Source organism: Schistocerca nitens, chromosome 1 (genome assembly GCF_023898315.1).
Source record: "Schistocerca nitens isolate TAMUIC-IGC-003100 chromosome 1, iqSchNite1.1, whole genome shotgun sequence".
Classification (NCBI taxonomy): domain Eukaryota; kingdom Metazoa; phylum Arthropoda; class Insecta; order Orthoptera; family Acrididae; genus Schistocerca; species Schistocerca nitens.
This window is the reverse complement of record NC_064614.1, coordinates 476,817,390-476,832,541: the sequence shown is the minus strand read 5'-3', so window position 1 is coordinate 476,832,541 and position 15,152 is coordinate 476,817,390. Positions and strand designations below refer to the sequence as shown.

Below are 15,152 nucleotides of genomic sequence, written 5' to 3'. Positions count from 1 at the left end.
ACGGCATAAGCGTGCATAAGTCAATGTAAACCACTACATTATAGACACGTAATGTGTATCCAAAAGACATGTGGTCTATAAGTGCAAAGTGTCATGATGATTTGTCCAATAGCAAATGACTCGAATCTCAGTAAGGGGACTGCCAAAAGGGAGATGACCATTAGAAAAAGACGGAGTAATCAACGAATGAGTGATGTTCTACGGATAGGGGTGTGGGATGTCAGGAGTTTGAACTTGGTAGGGAAGTTACAAAATATGAAAAGAGAAATGCGAAGGCTCAATCTCGATATAGTGAGGGTTAACGGAATAAATGGAAAGAAGACAAGGATTTCTGGTCAGACGAGTATAGGGTAATATCAACACCAGCAGAAAATGGCATAATCGGAGTACGATTTGACAGGAGTCGACAGGGATGAGATAGGGGATCCAGTATTAGAGTGAGAATATAAACGAGCTTTGGATGACTTAGCATCAAATAGACAGAAGGTACTGACAAAATTCCATCATAATTTCTGAAATCATTATGGGAAGCGGCAACGAAACTACTATTTAAGAATGTAGCCTATGAGAGTGGTGGTAGCAAGGGCCGACAAGTGCGAGAATTATCGCATCCGCTCCTACATCCATGTTGCTAACGAGGATAATATGCAGAAGAATGGAAAAGAAAATTAAGGCTCTCTTAGATGATCAGTTGGCCTTTAGGAAAGGTAAAGGCACCAGAGGGGCAATTCTGACATTACGGCTGACAATGGAAGTAATACTGAAGACAAAACAAGATACGTTCATAGGATTTTCTGACTGTAAAAAGCATTCGACAATGTAAGATGGTGCAAGATGTTCGAAATCCACAGAAAAATAGGATTAAGCTGTAGGTAAAGACGGGTAATACACAATATACACAAGACCCAAGAGGGAACAATAAGACTGGAAGACAAAGAACGGATTGGAAAGGGTCTAAGACAGACTCTTTCGCCCCTATGTTCAATCTATACATCGTAGAAACAATGACAGAAATGAAACAAAGGTTCAAGACTGGGACTAAATACGAGATGAAACGATATCAGTGATACGATTCACTGATGACATAGCTATCCGCAGTGAAAGCGAAGAAGAATTACAGAATTACAGGATCTGTCGAATAGGACGAACAGTCTAATGAGTACAGAATATGGACTGAGAGTAAGTCGAAAAAAGACGAAAGCAGTAAGAAGTAGCAGAAATGACAACAGTGAGAAACTTAACATCAGAATTGGGGATTACGAAGTAAACCAAGTTAAGGAACTCTGCTACTTAGTCAGCAAAATAACTCATGATGGACGGAGCAAGGATGATTTAAAAAGCAGACTAGCACGGGCAAAAATGACATTCGTGGCCAAGAGATGTCTACCAGTATCGAACAAGGGTCTTAATTTAAGAAAAAGATTTCTGAGAATGTGCGTTTGGAGCACAGGAGCACAGCATTGTATGGTATTGAAACATGGATTCTATCAAAACCTGAAGAGAAAAGACTCGACAGATTTAGATGTGGTGCTACAGGAGAATGTTAAAAATTAGGTGGAGTGAAAAGATAAGAAATAAGGATGCTCTCCAGAGAATTGAAGAGGAAAGCAATATGTGGAAAATACGTACAAGAATGAGGGAGGGATGATAGGTCATCTGTTAAGACATTACGATATAACTTCCATGGTACTAAAGAAAGGTGTAGAGGGTAAAAAGATAGATCCAGTAATAAGACAGATCCAGCAAATAACTGAGGACGTAGGTTGAAAGTGCTACTCTGAGATGAAAAAGTTGCCACAGGAGAAGAACTCGTGGCGGGCAGCATCTAACCAGTCAGAAGACTGACGCACACATAAAAAAAAAGAAAGAGAAAGCTGTGGCCAAGCAGCGGAGCAGCATAGGTAATGTTATTCATGTAAACGCACCTAAGTCTCCCAAGACGCCGGCCGGTGTGACCCTGAATTCTAGGCGCTTTAGTCTGGAACTGCGTGACCGCTACGGTAGGTTTAAGTAGTTCTAAGTTCTAGGGGACTGATGACCTCAGATGTTAAGTCACATAGTGCTCAGAGCCATTTTTTTCTCCTAAGACAGTGAGGTCTGTCTGTAAATATTGCTCGGTTTACGTGTTAAAAACTGAAACCGACTGACAATATCAAGTTTATATAGCTCATGCAGTAATGTTTAAATTCATTTAATTATTCTTGGTTCATTGGCACGTTTCCATTCATCCGTTATCGTGTCTACATATAATATTGTAGTTACCTCTCCGCAACATACCTTGTGTCGTCTCCAATCTTGAAGGCGACACGTTGTTTCCGTAACTTCCAGCTAGCAGGCACCGAAGGGAAAGCATTCACTGATTACGTTGCTTCCTTTTCAGGGGGACCGGTCGATGTCAAAATAGATCTTCTCCTCCGCAGGCTATTGGCAGTCAGCGAAGCTAATATGGTAAGTCTGAGACATAACGCATGCAAGATAACAATTAACTACAGTGACAGAGATGGTGGTGATACAGTTGCTTAAACACGTACATATACTCATAGCTGTTCGTGGAAACAACGTGTAAGCACATTGAGTGGTCTCGCGTTTATTTTCCTACAGTTAAGTGCAGCAGCACTGATCGGTCACGTACGTTAACGGGAAACCCCAGCCATCAGTTATTATATACACAATCTCAGAGCGTCGACGCAACCTCACCCTGATAATGTCAAAATGTTGAAAGTGAAGCTCACATACTAATTCACGTATATACACTGCATCTGCGATCTGCACCAACAACGCTATAAAAATGTCACATGTCGCTTTTTTCCAGGCTTTCAAAATTTATCACTTGCATTAGCTCTGTCCGTGATTCGCAATCCTAGTTCTTTACCAACGTTTTGCAATCCCAGTTCCGAATTCGCGATGTTCATTCACGAGTCGTGATTTCCAAAACAGTGGTCTGTTAATTATTACCAAAGTCGTTTCAGCTGGTCGTGAGCCGCGAGAGTATTCAGTCATGGACGTTCTCAAAAGAGACTCTCCGGACATTTGTAAACTGGTGTCATCAGAGAGCCTCTAGCTGAAATAGTGGCGCACCAGATTCTTTGACTGACTTACTCTATTTCCAATTTTTCTTTAAATACAGTTTCAGCTCCCTGTTACATTTCAGCATGATAATGCCCGCCCACATATGATGAGAGCTTCTTCTGCTTGTCTTCGTGCTTGCCAAACCCTACCTTGCCTAGCAAGGTTGCCGGATCTCTCCCCAATTGAGAACGTTCGGAACATTATGGGCAGGGCCCACCAACCAGCTCGGAAGTTTGTCGATTTTACGCGCCAACTGGACAGAATTTGGCACAACATCCAGCGACTCTATCAATCAATGCCAGTCAGAATAACGCTTTCATAAGGGCCAGACGTCTACCAAAGCATTATTGACAGGCTGAATTTGTGAAGCTGTTTCTCTTGCATAAATAATCCAATTTTTTTGAAATTTTAGGCCGCGCGGGATTAGCCGAGCGGTCTTAGGCGTTGCAGTCATGGACTGTGCGGCTAGTCCAGGCGGACGTTCGAGTCCACCCTCGGGCATGGGTGTGTGTGTTTGTCCTTGGGATAATTTAGGTTAATTAGTGTGTAAGCTTAGGGACTGATGACCTTAGCAGTTAAGTCCCATAAGATTCACACACATTTGACATTTTTTTTTTAAATTTTAGTCGTTTGTTTGTCTGCACATGTACATCATGTTTACCGATTATCGTCTCTTTCGGATAATTCCTTCGTGGTGTGTCATTTTTTTTTCTTAGAGGGTATCATTAACCGTGAATTATGCGTCCCATATACAATGTCATTTGCCAACAGAGGTCGCACATGTGTGTGGTGCGACTCAGTATCAAATTTCGTGAATTATTCTACTTTAATTAATGCTTCCTTTTTTGAGTGTGATGATGACAATCTGTCGAAATGCGTTTTTTTAAGATGTTAATCATAATCGTACTTCATGATCGCTGATATCTTTCATGACTTTCTATATTTAATAGTCTTAGGTCGTACGTCCAGTACTTCAGCCTATGAGCTTCCCTGACGTGGGTCCGAGCCTTCTGTCTATGGTCGATTGATGAACTCACATTGTCTGATAACACACAGACATGGACACTTTCAGGCAGTAGCATAAAACACAATTTAACTTACAGCTACGAAGTAAAACTGGTGATGGTCGTGAATTTTATCAAGACTTGAATAAACCTTATAGTGTTTTTGCTTCCAGTTTTCTTTACAATTCTGGGAGAGATTAATTATCAATGAAAGCATTGCTAGGACTTAATCCGCTTAATATCTGGAGATCGCTTGAACAAACGCCTTATCTACAAAAAACACATAACTGGCATAGTGAATAAAGCAAACAGTTTGTTAGCTGCCTTATATTCCTCAATAAACAGAATGACGTCTCGAAATAGGTAAAACAGTCACCTACTTTTATAAGTCGATAACATAACCAGTAATTCTGTATGACTGCCCCATATGGGGCAAGCTGCGTCTACACATGTTAGCAAACTTTAGATTATGGCCGGTCGCTGTGGCCGCTGTGGCCTGCTACGGTCGCAGGCTCAAATCCTGCCTCGGGCATGGATGTGTGTGATGTCCTTAGGTTAGTAAGGTGTAAGTAGTTCTAAGTTTTAGGGGACTGATGACCTCAGATGTTAAGTCCCATAGTGCTTAGAGCCATTTGAACCATTTAGATTATGCAAAATAAGACACTGCAAATAATATTAAACTTTCTGTGGTTCATTATAATCTCAAGAATCCACCATTATGTAAAAATTAAAACTGTTTCAGAAGAGATCCGTTCCATATCTGAAAGCTTTTACACCAAACTTCCTTACTCAGTTAACACACTAATTCGTCAGTTATTCACTATTTACATCCACGATCAGCCCAAACATCCAAAATTGGTATCGTTACCAAGTCAGTAATGCAAAATAAGGCTGACATACAACACCATCAACACTGCAATCACGTGTATGTTACAGGTCAAATATCAATGTAAATAATATTTTGTTCTTTTTTATAATAATAATGCATGGTTCCCAATGCTTGCGTCCAACAATCCTACCATTGTCTAAAATTTAATTATGAACTAGTTGTTGCAACACAAAAATTGGATCTAAGTGTATATATTCATCTGTAGCATGTCATCTTGTGAAGTCTTTATTATCTCCACTGTAAATAATTTGCGCCAGTGTTATGACGTTATGTCAGTTATACTCATTGTTTGTGTAATTGGGTGTAAGGACTGCGACTGTACAGGTTGTATGGGATAGCGCAAGTGATGTGAATGACGAATAAAAAACAATGTCTCTCATCAACTCGCCGAAAATCAAAGTTCCAAACTGTTCACAAGTTCTCTGTCATCTCGGAGCCCCGAAGTGCTACTGCGCGGAAAGATTTACCCACACATTACACAGCACAGACACTTCAATGGTCCCTCGTAATTGCTGTTGAACTCACAAGTTTGGCTATTTTTCGTTTGTGAGACGCCAACTCATATTCGTTGCGGTGCACCAAATATTCCACAAAAGTATTTAATATAAATGCAGGCGGCATTGCTATGTAAAAATCACGTACGCACTCTCGTACTTTTTAAAGTTTCACAAATCCGAGTTTATTTGCAATAGTAACACAGAAAAATTGAAAGTCACAGTTCACAACAAATTAATTTCAGAGCCTGACGGTGTTTCTTAAGATCTTGGAGGCATAATTAATTACACGAGTTATCTTCAGAAAACCGTTAAAGTTCCAAAATATAAATTCCACAATGGCTACGCACTGAAACCTTCTAAGTGTGGCTTATAGCACACGCAACCCGAAGAATAACAAGTCTATCAGACGCTGAAAAATTTCTATGTCTACATGCAGGGTCTCTGCATACCGCCTCCAACGGCGTCCGAACATAGACTGCCTCCAAACTGCTTCTGTTCACTCAGGAAACCTCGACAAGCACCACTGAAGTCAGTTAAACTATTCTACATGAAAATTTCTGAAATTCTTCACTTCGACCTTTTATTCACACATGATACATCAAATCACATAGAGATTTTCCGAGAAATATTTTGCTGTTATCAGCTTTCTTTTATCTGCCATAGTTTATTTATAAACGATAATTTCTATGGTTTCCCTCCGTTTTTGGATTTATGAGAGTAAATATTAACAAAAATTTAAATGCTACATTAAATAATTTCAAAAAATGGCTCTGAGCACTATGGGACTTAACTTCTGAGGTCATCAGTCCACTAGAACCTAGAACTACTTAAACCTAACTAATCTAAGGACATCACACACATCCATGCCCGAGGCAGGCTTCAAACCTGCGACCGTACCGGTCGCGCGGTTCCGGACTGTAGCGCCTAGAACCGCTCGGCCACTAAATAATTTCAAAATGGTTCAAATGGCTCTGAGCACTATGGGACTTAACATCTGTGGTCATCAGTCCCCTAGAACTTAGAACTACTTAAACCTAACTAACCTAAGGACATCACACACATCCATGCCCGAGGCAGGATTCGAACCTGCGACCGTAGCAGTCGCGCGGTTCCGGACTGAGCGCCTAGAACCGATAGACCGCCGCGGCCGGCAAATAATTTCATATATATATCTAAAGTTCATAGTATTGCCGCTAATTTTAAAGTTTCCCTATTTATTTAGTAAGAAAAGCTTTTCATAATTGCGCGAAGTACACTTTTCGGACCCTCATTTAAATATGTGAATAATTTCAGTAAATATACTGTCACAGTCCTATACAGCTCTACAAAATGCATCTGTAGACACCTCGTTTGTTGCAGTCGCATAATGTATTACCGAGATACTTCTTTTTACAGTTCAAAAGTTACTTATAACATTTAAGATACAATAATTTATAAACTAATAAGGTGTCGAAGGCGCGTCTTCATGTGCGTAATAGTCCATCTTTTTCCTTCAAATGAGCCTACTGGCTCTTCGGTGACACATGTGGGTCAATATTTATTAATTCTGGGGTAGGCTTTAATTTTGCATTACACATGAAAAGCGGCCATGAGAAACGAATGGCCATTGTGCTGCCCAACGGACGGGTTTCCCCGGTCACGCGGTCGCCTTAGCAGCCGGTGGGAGTCAGAGGCAACCCCATCCGTGGAGCATAATGTGAAACTGATCCCTGTCAAGCTGATATCAACTGTCAGCATGAATATGATCCGACCTTAACTGCTGCCTGTGCGTCTGCGGTCGCGTGTTTGTGATTAAATAAAGTGTCATGTTACAGGGCTCTCGACTCGGAATCCTATAAAATAAAATAAACGTTAACGCACTGGACTCCTATTCGTGAGCAACGTTACTCAAACTTGTATTCAGTCGCCAATGCACCAGGTTCCCATGGCTTCACTACAGCACCTTATGAGAACGTTACGTAGTTCCACCAAGAAAGTAATCACAGCAGGTTGTCTCCCACATTCTTGTTTGAGTGAGCTGGTGATCAAGCTGTGGTGAACTACTGAAAGTCCAGATTGTAATATCAACTAGATTATGAAAAGGATACATTGTCACTCATTGTAAAGACGACACATTTAGCTGCAGACCGGCACCACGAAGAGACTGTTACACATTGAGCTTTTGGTCAAAGTCTTTTTTAGAAAAGAAACATACACACATTCACTCCAGGAAGCAAACTTCACGCACAAATGACCAATATCTCTGGCCGCTCCACGCAATTTGCAACAATCTTTTCGTTGTGCCTGTCTGCAACTCAACATGTCATCTTTACGGCGAGTAGCGTAAAGCACCATATCTTTCGACTCTAGCATCTTTGTATTTCCTTTGTTCTATGCTCTCGGCGCGCAACTTTTGTACTGCCATGTTGTTCTCGCTTACTTTAATGCTAAATATATGTATAAACGACATCTAAAGTGTGTTATTACCGCCCTTTGATACGTGATAACCACAGTGGTGACCCCAACATCATCGTCGTATGTTCGTTATTTCGTGCTTCTATTCATCATTAATTGTCTTCCTGTGCCAACCCACATTGTCTTCAGAACAACGGATCTACCAATGTCTTTTGGTGCTAGTACCACGCATCCTATTGTTGGTGCTTGTGACCACAAGTGGTCAAGTGTACCTCATGTGCATTTAGTTAAAAATGAACAATTGTCTACGCCCAGCCACGCCTGCGGCCACTAAACCTTAACCAGCTCAACATGACCACCATCAAGTGCAACTACGCAGCAACGGCCGCTACATGGACAGTGCACGCTGCTAGTGCATTGTGAACAACAACCCAGTCAAGGACTGGTTTACCTATCGGCTACGCAGTCTCCTATGTGTCAACGAAGTTCCAGAACTGTGAATCGAATATTCCAGTGCATGGGGCAGCACATTCTTATATACGTAATGTCGCAACACCCCCCCCCCCCCCCTGCCGGCTCCTGCGCGCCATTTCGGCGACGCCTGTCGCCTCGATAGCGCCAGTTCCCGTGACTGTCGCACCATGATTACACCACGATCACCTTCCGCCTACTTTCGTAATGACACCAGCCATTCCACCTGCGCCAGTTACCAGATCAGGCCCCCGTGGCTGACGATCGCCTTCCACCCGCTTTTTCAATGGCAGCGGCCGTTACACTCACGCGCAGACCTCGGGCGACGCACCATCCACCACTTCTGCACTCCCGGTGTCGGGGGCTTCTTGCCCAGGACGCACAGACCTTTGACTGTCAGTGCTGCATCAACATGTGTTACCTGGCAGGTTTCCTAAGCTGACTGCTTTGCGGAAGGACAATCCTAGAACTTAGTTCGCATTGGTGGATCACCTACTGGTTGTCCATGGGATTTTGGATGACGACACACATTTTGTCTGCCTGGTGAGTCACCTCCACACTCATCCAGACCTCATCGGTGATCTGTTCCTCTCTCCACCCACATCGCCCAAGTATTTGACGGCGATAACCGTGCGCATCAAGTGCCTTTCTCGCCCACCAGCGGAGGCTATCCACCACATTATTCACAACGAACACCTCGACGACTGCACACTTTCGTAGCTTTGGCGACACCTTCGTGCATTAACTGATGACCTAGCATTATCTGACACCGCCCTTTGGACCTTTTGGATGGTTAAACTGCCTTCAGACCTACAACTTCACCTGCTTTCTCACGTCGCCGATCCTCTTGAGTTTCGCCTAGGCATGGCCGACCAAGCCTACACTATCATTCGTCACCGACAACGCATGTCACGGACGACATCTCCATCGCCATCAGTTGGCACGCCTGCAGCTTCAGTTCCGCACTCTACTGGCCACAAGCAACAATGCAGCCAGCTGCGGCCTCCTCGCGCTCCTCACCGCCTTGCCTCCAAGCTATGCTGGTACCATGCTACTTACGTGGACGCCACATGCAACTGTTGCGTGCCTTGCACCTACCCAAACGATTCCAGTGGCACGTTTAGGTGCCCTGTCCCGCCGCGATCCTTCGCGGCGCCTACCGTCCGACAACGCACCACTCGCTCCAGTGGCGCGACACCTATACGTCACTGACTTGTCATCGGGCACTCTTTTTCTCGTCGACACCGGCGCCGACGTCAGCATTATCCCAGCCAAGCACATGGGCAACATGCTTTCCGCTGTTAACCTCGCTTTGATCACTGCTAATCATTCTCCTATTGCGGTCCTTGGCTCTATCAAGATGTCGCTTTGCCTATCACCAGTTGCCACCTTTCCTTGGACTATCCACATCGCTGATGTGGATGAAGCTGTGATCAGGTTGGACTTTTTACACCATTACGAACTTCCAACAGACCTGCAGGCCACTGCGGTCCGCCACGCATCTGGTTCTACTGTCCCATGGTCGAACGAGTTCAGCATGACTTCGCTCTCTGCCTCCTTGGCTATGCTTTCCTCGTGTGCATCTCTGCTCAAGCATATTACTGCATGGCTCTCTGATTTGTTGGACGTGCACTCACAAATCAACGAGCTCTGCAAACAGAACGGGGCATTACACACCCTCATTGCCGGCATCTCTGCTGAATTGTCACACACATGGAGTTCAATTCACGGCCTGTCTGCAGAGCCACAACAAGAGGAACTAACACTCACATCTACTGTGTCTTCACACTACGTTGCTCCTGTGTCGAGCTTTCCCTTGCCTGCTGTCATTTCTGCATCGGCACATGCGATTCTACAGGACGATCATGTTCTCACTTTGCGGGATTCCGCACATCGCATGGCTGCTGCACCACGCCCTCCCTTGTCGTCTGCAGCCAACGCCCCGCCCTCGCCATTCCGGTCCGGCAAGGTCAGTGAATCGTCTTCGCATCTGCCCCCTCTCGCTCCTCCCCCCCCCCCCCCAATTGCCTGCCTCCCTTGGCAGGTATTAGCCATTAGCAATGGCACTTGTCATAGAATCCGCACCATGGATGGACCACCTGTTCGTTATAAAGCTAGGCGTCTTAACACTTCCTAACTTCTGTGCACGAAAGTAATCGTTCAGGATTTATTGGCTTCAGGCGTGCTCTGACCATCCGACACCAACTTGTCCACCTTGTCCATTATAAGTACACCTCGTTATGCATGCGCGGGGACTACAGGCCCCTTAATGCTTGGACAATTATCGATAAGTATCCCATTCCTCATATCCATGCAATTATAACATGGCTCCAAGTTCTCCTCTGTCTTAGATTATTCGAAAGCGTATCACCAAATTCCTATGCACCCGCTGGATATTCCGAAGCCTACCTTCATCACACCCTTTGGCCTATTTAAATATGTTACATGCCTTATGGCTTGAAAAATGCTGCTCAGATGTGGCAACGGTTCATTGATTCCATTTTGCTACCTCTGCATTTTGCTTTTGCTTATTTGGACGGCATTCTGTTTTTTTCCTCCTCTGCTGAGGAGCACCAGGTTCACCATGATGCCATCCATTCAGCCCTGATGGCAAACTGTGTGGTGATCACCCAAGATAAATCTCAACTTCGTTCTACAACAGTTACATTCCTAGGCCATACTGTCTCGTCCGACGGTCTCCAACAAATGGATTCTCATGTCAAAACCATTCTCACCCTGCCTCTTCCTGAAGATTATGCTCAACTCCATCGTTTTCTAGGTAAGGTAAACTTTTAGCAGCATCATATCTCTCAGGCTGCTTCCGTCCAATTGGCCCTCACCGACACCCTCTCCGGCAAAAATACCACCGAAGAAACTAAGAGCCAGTGTAAGTGATCAGCTTTCGACTGCGAACTTCTCACGGTTTATGAAGCAAACACTTCTGGAGTGACCTTGAGGGGCGAACTTTCACCATCTACTCAGATCACAAGCCTCTCGTGGACGCGATACGCAACCTGGCTAAGGACCTTCCGCTGAGACGTTTCCGCCATATGGACTATATTTGTCAACTTTCCTCAGACGCTTGCTACATCCGCAGCATGGAGAATGTTGTAGCTGACTATCTATCTCATATCTTGGTGCTTACTGCACCCTTGAACTTAGATGACCTCGCCCAACTCCAGACCGAAGATACCGATACACAGCGATTGGTTTCGGACAGTGAGTCATCACTCGCTATCCAACATCTAGTTCTGTACAGGTCGACGACCCCGGTCCTTTGCAACGTTTCTGTGGGCACTCCTCGCCCCTTGGTACTACCTGCTCTTCGGCGTGGGATCTTCAATGCCTTACACAACTTGGCCCACCCCAGAACGAGGGCCACGATGAGGCCAGTCACTGAACACTTTGTCTGACCCGACGTGCAGCACGACTGCCGCACTTGGACCTGTGCACGTATCCCATGCCAGTATAGTCGGCAGACCTGTGCAGCCTCCACTAGGCAAGTTCGATATCCATGGGGTCTCCTTCAGCATGTCCACATTGGTGTGGTCGGCCACTCCCCCCTTCTGAGGGGTACAAATGCATATTATCTAGGATAAACCACGTAAGTCGTTAGGTCAAGGCGGTCCCTCTCGTCGACATAACAGCAGAGACCATTGCTTGCTCATTCATATCCACGTGGGTAATGAGGTTCAGCTGCCCTCTTTCCCTCACTACTGACCAGGGACGACAGTTCGAATCCATACTTTTTGCTCGACTGTGCTATCTGTGTGGTGTAACCAAATTCCACACCTTGGGCTATCACATGCCGGCGAACGGCCTGGTCGAAAGATGGCACCTAACTCTCAAAGCCACACTCATGTGCCATGGTGGGTTACGGCCCGAGGCCCTTCCTTGGGTCTTACTCGTCATCTGCTCCATACGTAAGGAAAACCTGAATGCATCGCTGGTGGAGTTTCTATATGGAGAGCTCCTCCTCCTTCCAGGAGAGTTCATGGAGGACGCACCGCCGGCTGCCGCCATCGATCTTCCGGCCCTTATGGAAAGGGTACGTGCGCACGTCACTCGCCTGCGCACCCCCCTGCCTCGCCCTCATTCCACGCCACCGGTGTTCGTCCACAAGGACCTTACATCATGTGTATTCGTGATGTTGCGCGACGACTCCGTGCGAGCGGCCTTGCAACCACCTTATTCGGGCCTGCACCGCGTCTTACGTCGCGGAGTGAATATTTTCATAATTCATCTGGACGACCTCAAACAGTTTCCGTTAACCGCTTAAAACCGGCGTGGTCCCTCTCGGACCCGCTTTCCGACGCTTCTGTCCCGCCTGCCGTCACTGCCGCTCCGCCTCCCGAAGCCGCAAACGCTTCGAGCAGCGTCCCGCCGCCTACACAGCTGTTCGACACATGAGACTCTGGCAGCGCAGTTTCCGACGCGCCCACTTCTCGCGCTGGACGCCGTCTTCAACCACCGCACTGGCACGACGATTACGAGTTCGAGTCAGGAAGCTTGTCTCCGCCGTGCTCCGCACTGCCATGGGGGATTTTCTGTGGCGCCTCTGGAGTAAAGCGCCATATCTTTGGACTCTAGCATATTTGTACTACCTGTGTTCTGTGCTCTCAACGTACAACTTTTGCACTGCCATTTTGTTCTCGCTCACTTCAGTGCTAAATAAATGGATAAACGACATCTAGAGTGTGTTATTACCCCCCCCCCCCCCCCCCCACACACACACACACATCTGCCCATAGCTATGGTGTGCCATCTTCGTGCCGACATTTTAGTGCAGTGTTTTCAGTGAGTGTTCAGTGTTGTGTGTCTTTTCCGAGGTGTTGCGAACGGACATCATACTGTCGCTGGGTGTGATTTTTATATCTCTTGCGAACAGAAACCAGACTGTCGCTATGTTTTTTTTAATTGCCTGTCTACTATGTTACCTGTCTGCTTCCTGTGTATTTTATTAGCATTGCTAACCCTTTGCTTTCTGTTTTAACTTTCCACAATTTTCCGCCATTTTACAATTTAAGTCACCGTTTTATCACCCGCTTTTATTGTTTCATATCTTCTTCTTGCGTTTTAAAAAGTCTGTAGGCTGCAGAGCAGCGTAATAAGCTGCTGCCAGCCCGCCCCCTTCGGGGGGAATCGAAATTCAATAAAGGAAAAACAATGTTATTACCTCCCTATGATACGTGATAACCACAAATCATCCTTCTCATAATATTGTTGCAATGAACTACAAGTATTTGTCGACGGCAATAATTCTAAAATAGCCGTTAGACATGTAACATTTATAACCATTTAACGAAGATTGTATGTCCATTAAATTTCGGGCATGCAGCCGCGCAAATAAAATATCCTCCACTGATATTTCGGCCGCATTTCGTCCGGCCATCCTCAGAATGAATAACAAGACTGACGACAAGATACCAAGCGCGGATTTACACGCTCCACCGCTGCGGTACTGTGCATGCGGGTCACATATGCTGGTCGGCGGCAGATGATGAAACGTCCCCTTTTGAACAATTTTACAGGACTGTGCTTAACCTGACACACAATATTTTTTAGCGCAACGCAATCTGACTTTCACAAAATCCCTACAAAAGAATGGCCCTGACTAACATTAAACTATACCTTTCACAAATCACTAAATCACTTACCTCACAATAATCTTCGTTTCTCCCACTACTGCAATACAGCAAGCGCCACTACTGCCAGCTAAATAAAAGATTCAAACTATGGAAGGCACTAACTACTGATAGGGACAGTTAGCAAATGAAAGATATTAATAGAGAACAAACAATGTATTTACCTTGATATCATCATATATAAATATAGCAGTTCATGACAAATTTCAAAACTCCGCCATCTCTCTCCCCACATCCACCACTGCTGGCGGCTCACCTCCAACTGCGCAACGCTACGCGCTGTTCACAGCCTGCTGCCTAACACTACAATGGCGAGTATTACAACAATGCAAAGCAGCCACAGACTGCACACAGCACAGCCAGTGATTTTCATACAGAGGTGGCGTTACCAATGAAAAAAGCTAAACAGCCTACTTACAATGAATACGCCTACACATGCGCCACCTGTGGCGAAGGCGTACAGACATTCGATTCGCTTATCGATGTATGATGGGCGGCAGTGACACCATGACGACTTCTCTGCAGTTCAATTACCCCAAGAGCCGGATTCCATGCTTTGTCCAAATTAAAACCACTATATCTATTTATTAAAATTATTAAGTAATCTAATCTCTATAGCTTCCTTGAAGACAGATTCCCAAAAGGAAGAAGTGGATGTTAAAATCTTCACGTCACGGTAATTCATGGAATGCCCTGTATCAATACAATGTTCGGCCACAGCTGACTTGTCTGGCTGTAATAAGCGTGTCTATCTTCGATGCTCCACACAACGGTGCTTGTTGTTTGACCTACGTACGACTTACCACAATCTCCGCAAGGAATCTGATATACACCCGCTTTACGAAGCTGTAAATCGTCCTTCACAGAGCCGAGTAAAGCTGCAATCTTCGTGGGGGACCGGAAGATCACCTTAACACAGTGTTTCTCAAGAATACGGCCTATCTTCGAGGAAATAGCATCCACACAGGGCAAAAACGCACTAGATCTGAAGGAATTATTATCCTCTTCCCCATCACATACCTGCATTCTAGGTTTTGCATTGAATGCTCTACGAATTTGTTGCGGAGAAAATCCATTCGATTTTAAAATGCTCTTGAGGTACGTGAGCTCTTCTTGCAAAATGTCTCTATCGGATATATAGTGCGCCCTATGTACTAAGGTCTTAAGGGCATCTATGGTCTGT

At 45.1% G+C, this 15,152-nt stretch overlaps 1 protein-coding gene across 1 annotated transcript in view; it reads left to right on the top strand.

Moving 5' to 3' along the window:
• Positions 1 to 15,152, top strand: part of LOC126254879 (glutamate-gated chloride channel-like) — a 208,177-nt gene that overhangs the window by 114,410 nt on the left and 78,615 nt on the right. The window contains exon 4 of the mRNA XM_049955350.1: positions 2,381 to 2,448. Coding sequence (XP_049811307.1) covers positions 2,381 to 2,448 — 68 coding nt within the window. The remainder of the gene's footprint in view (positions 1 to 2,380; positions 2,449 to 15,152) is intronic.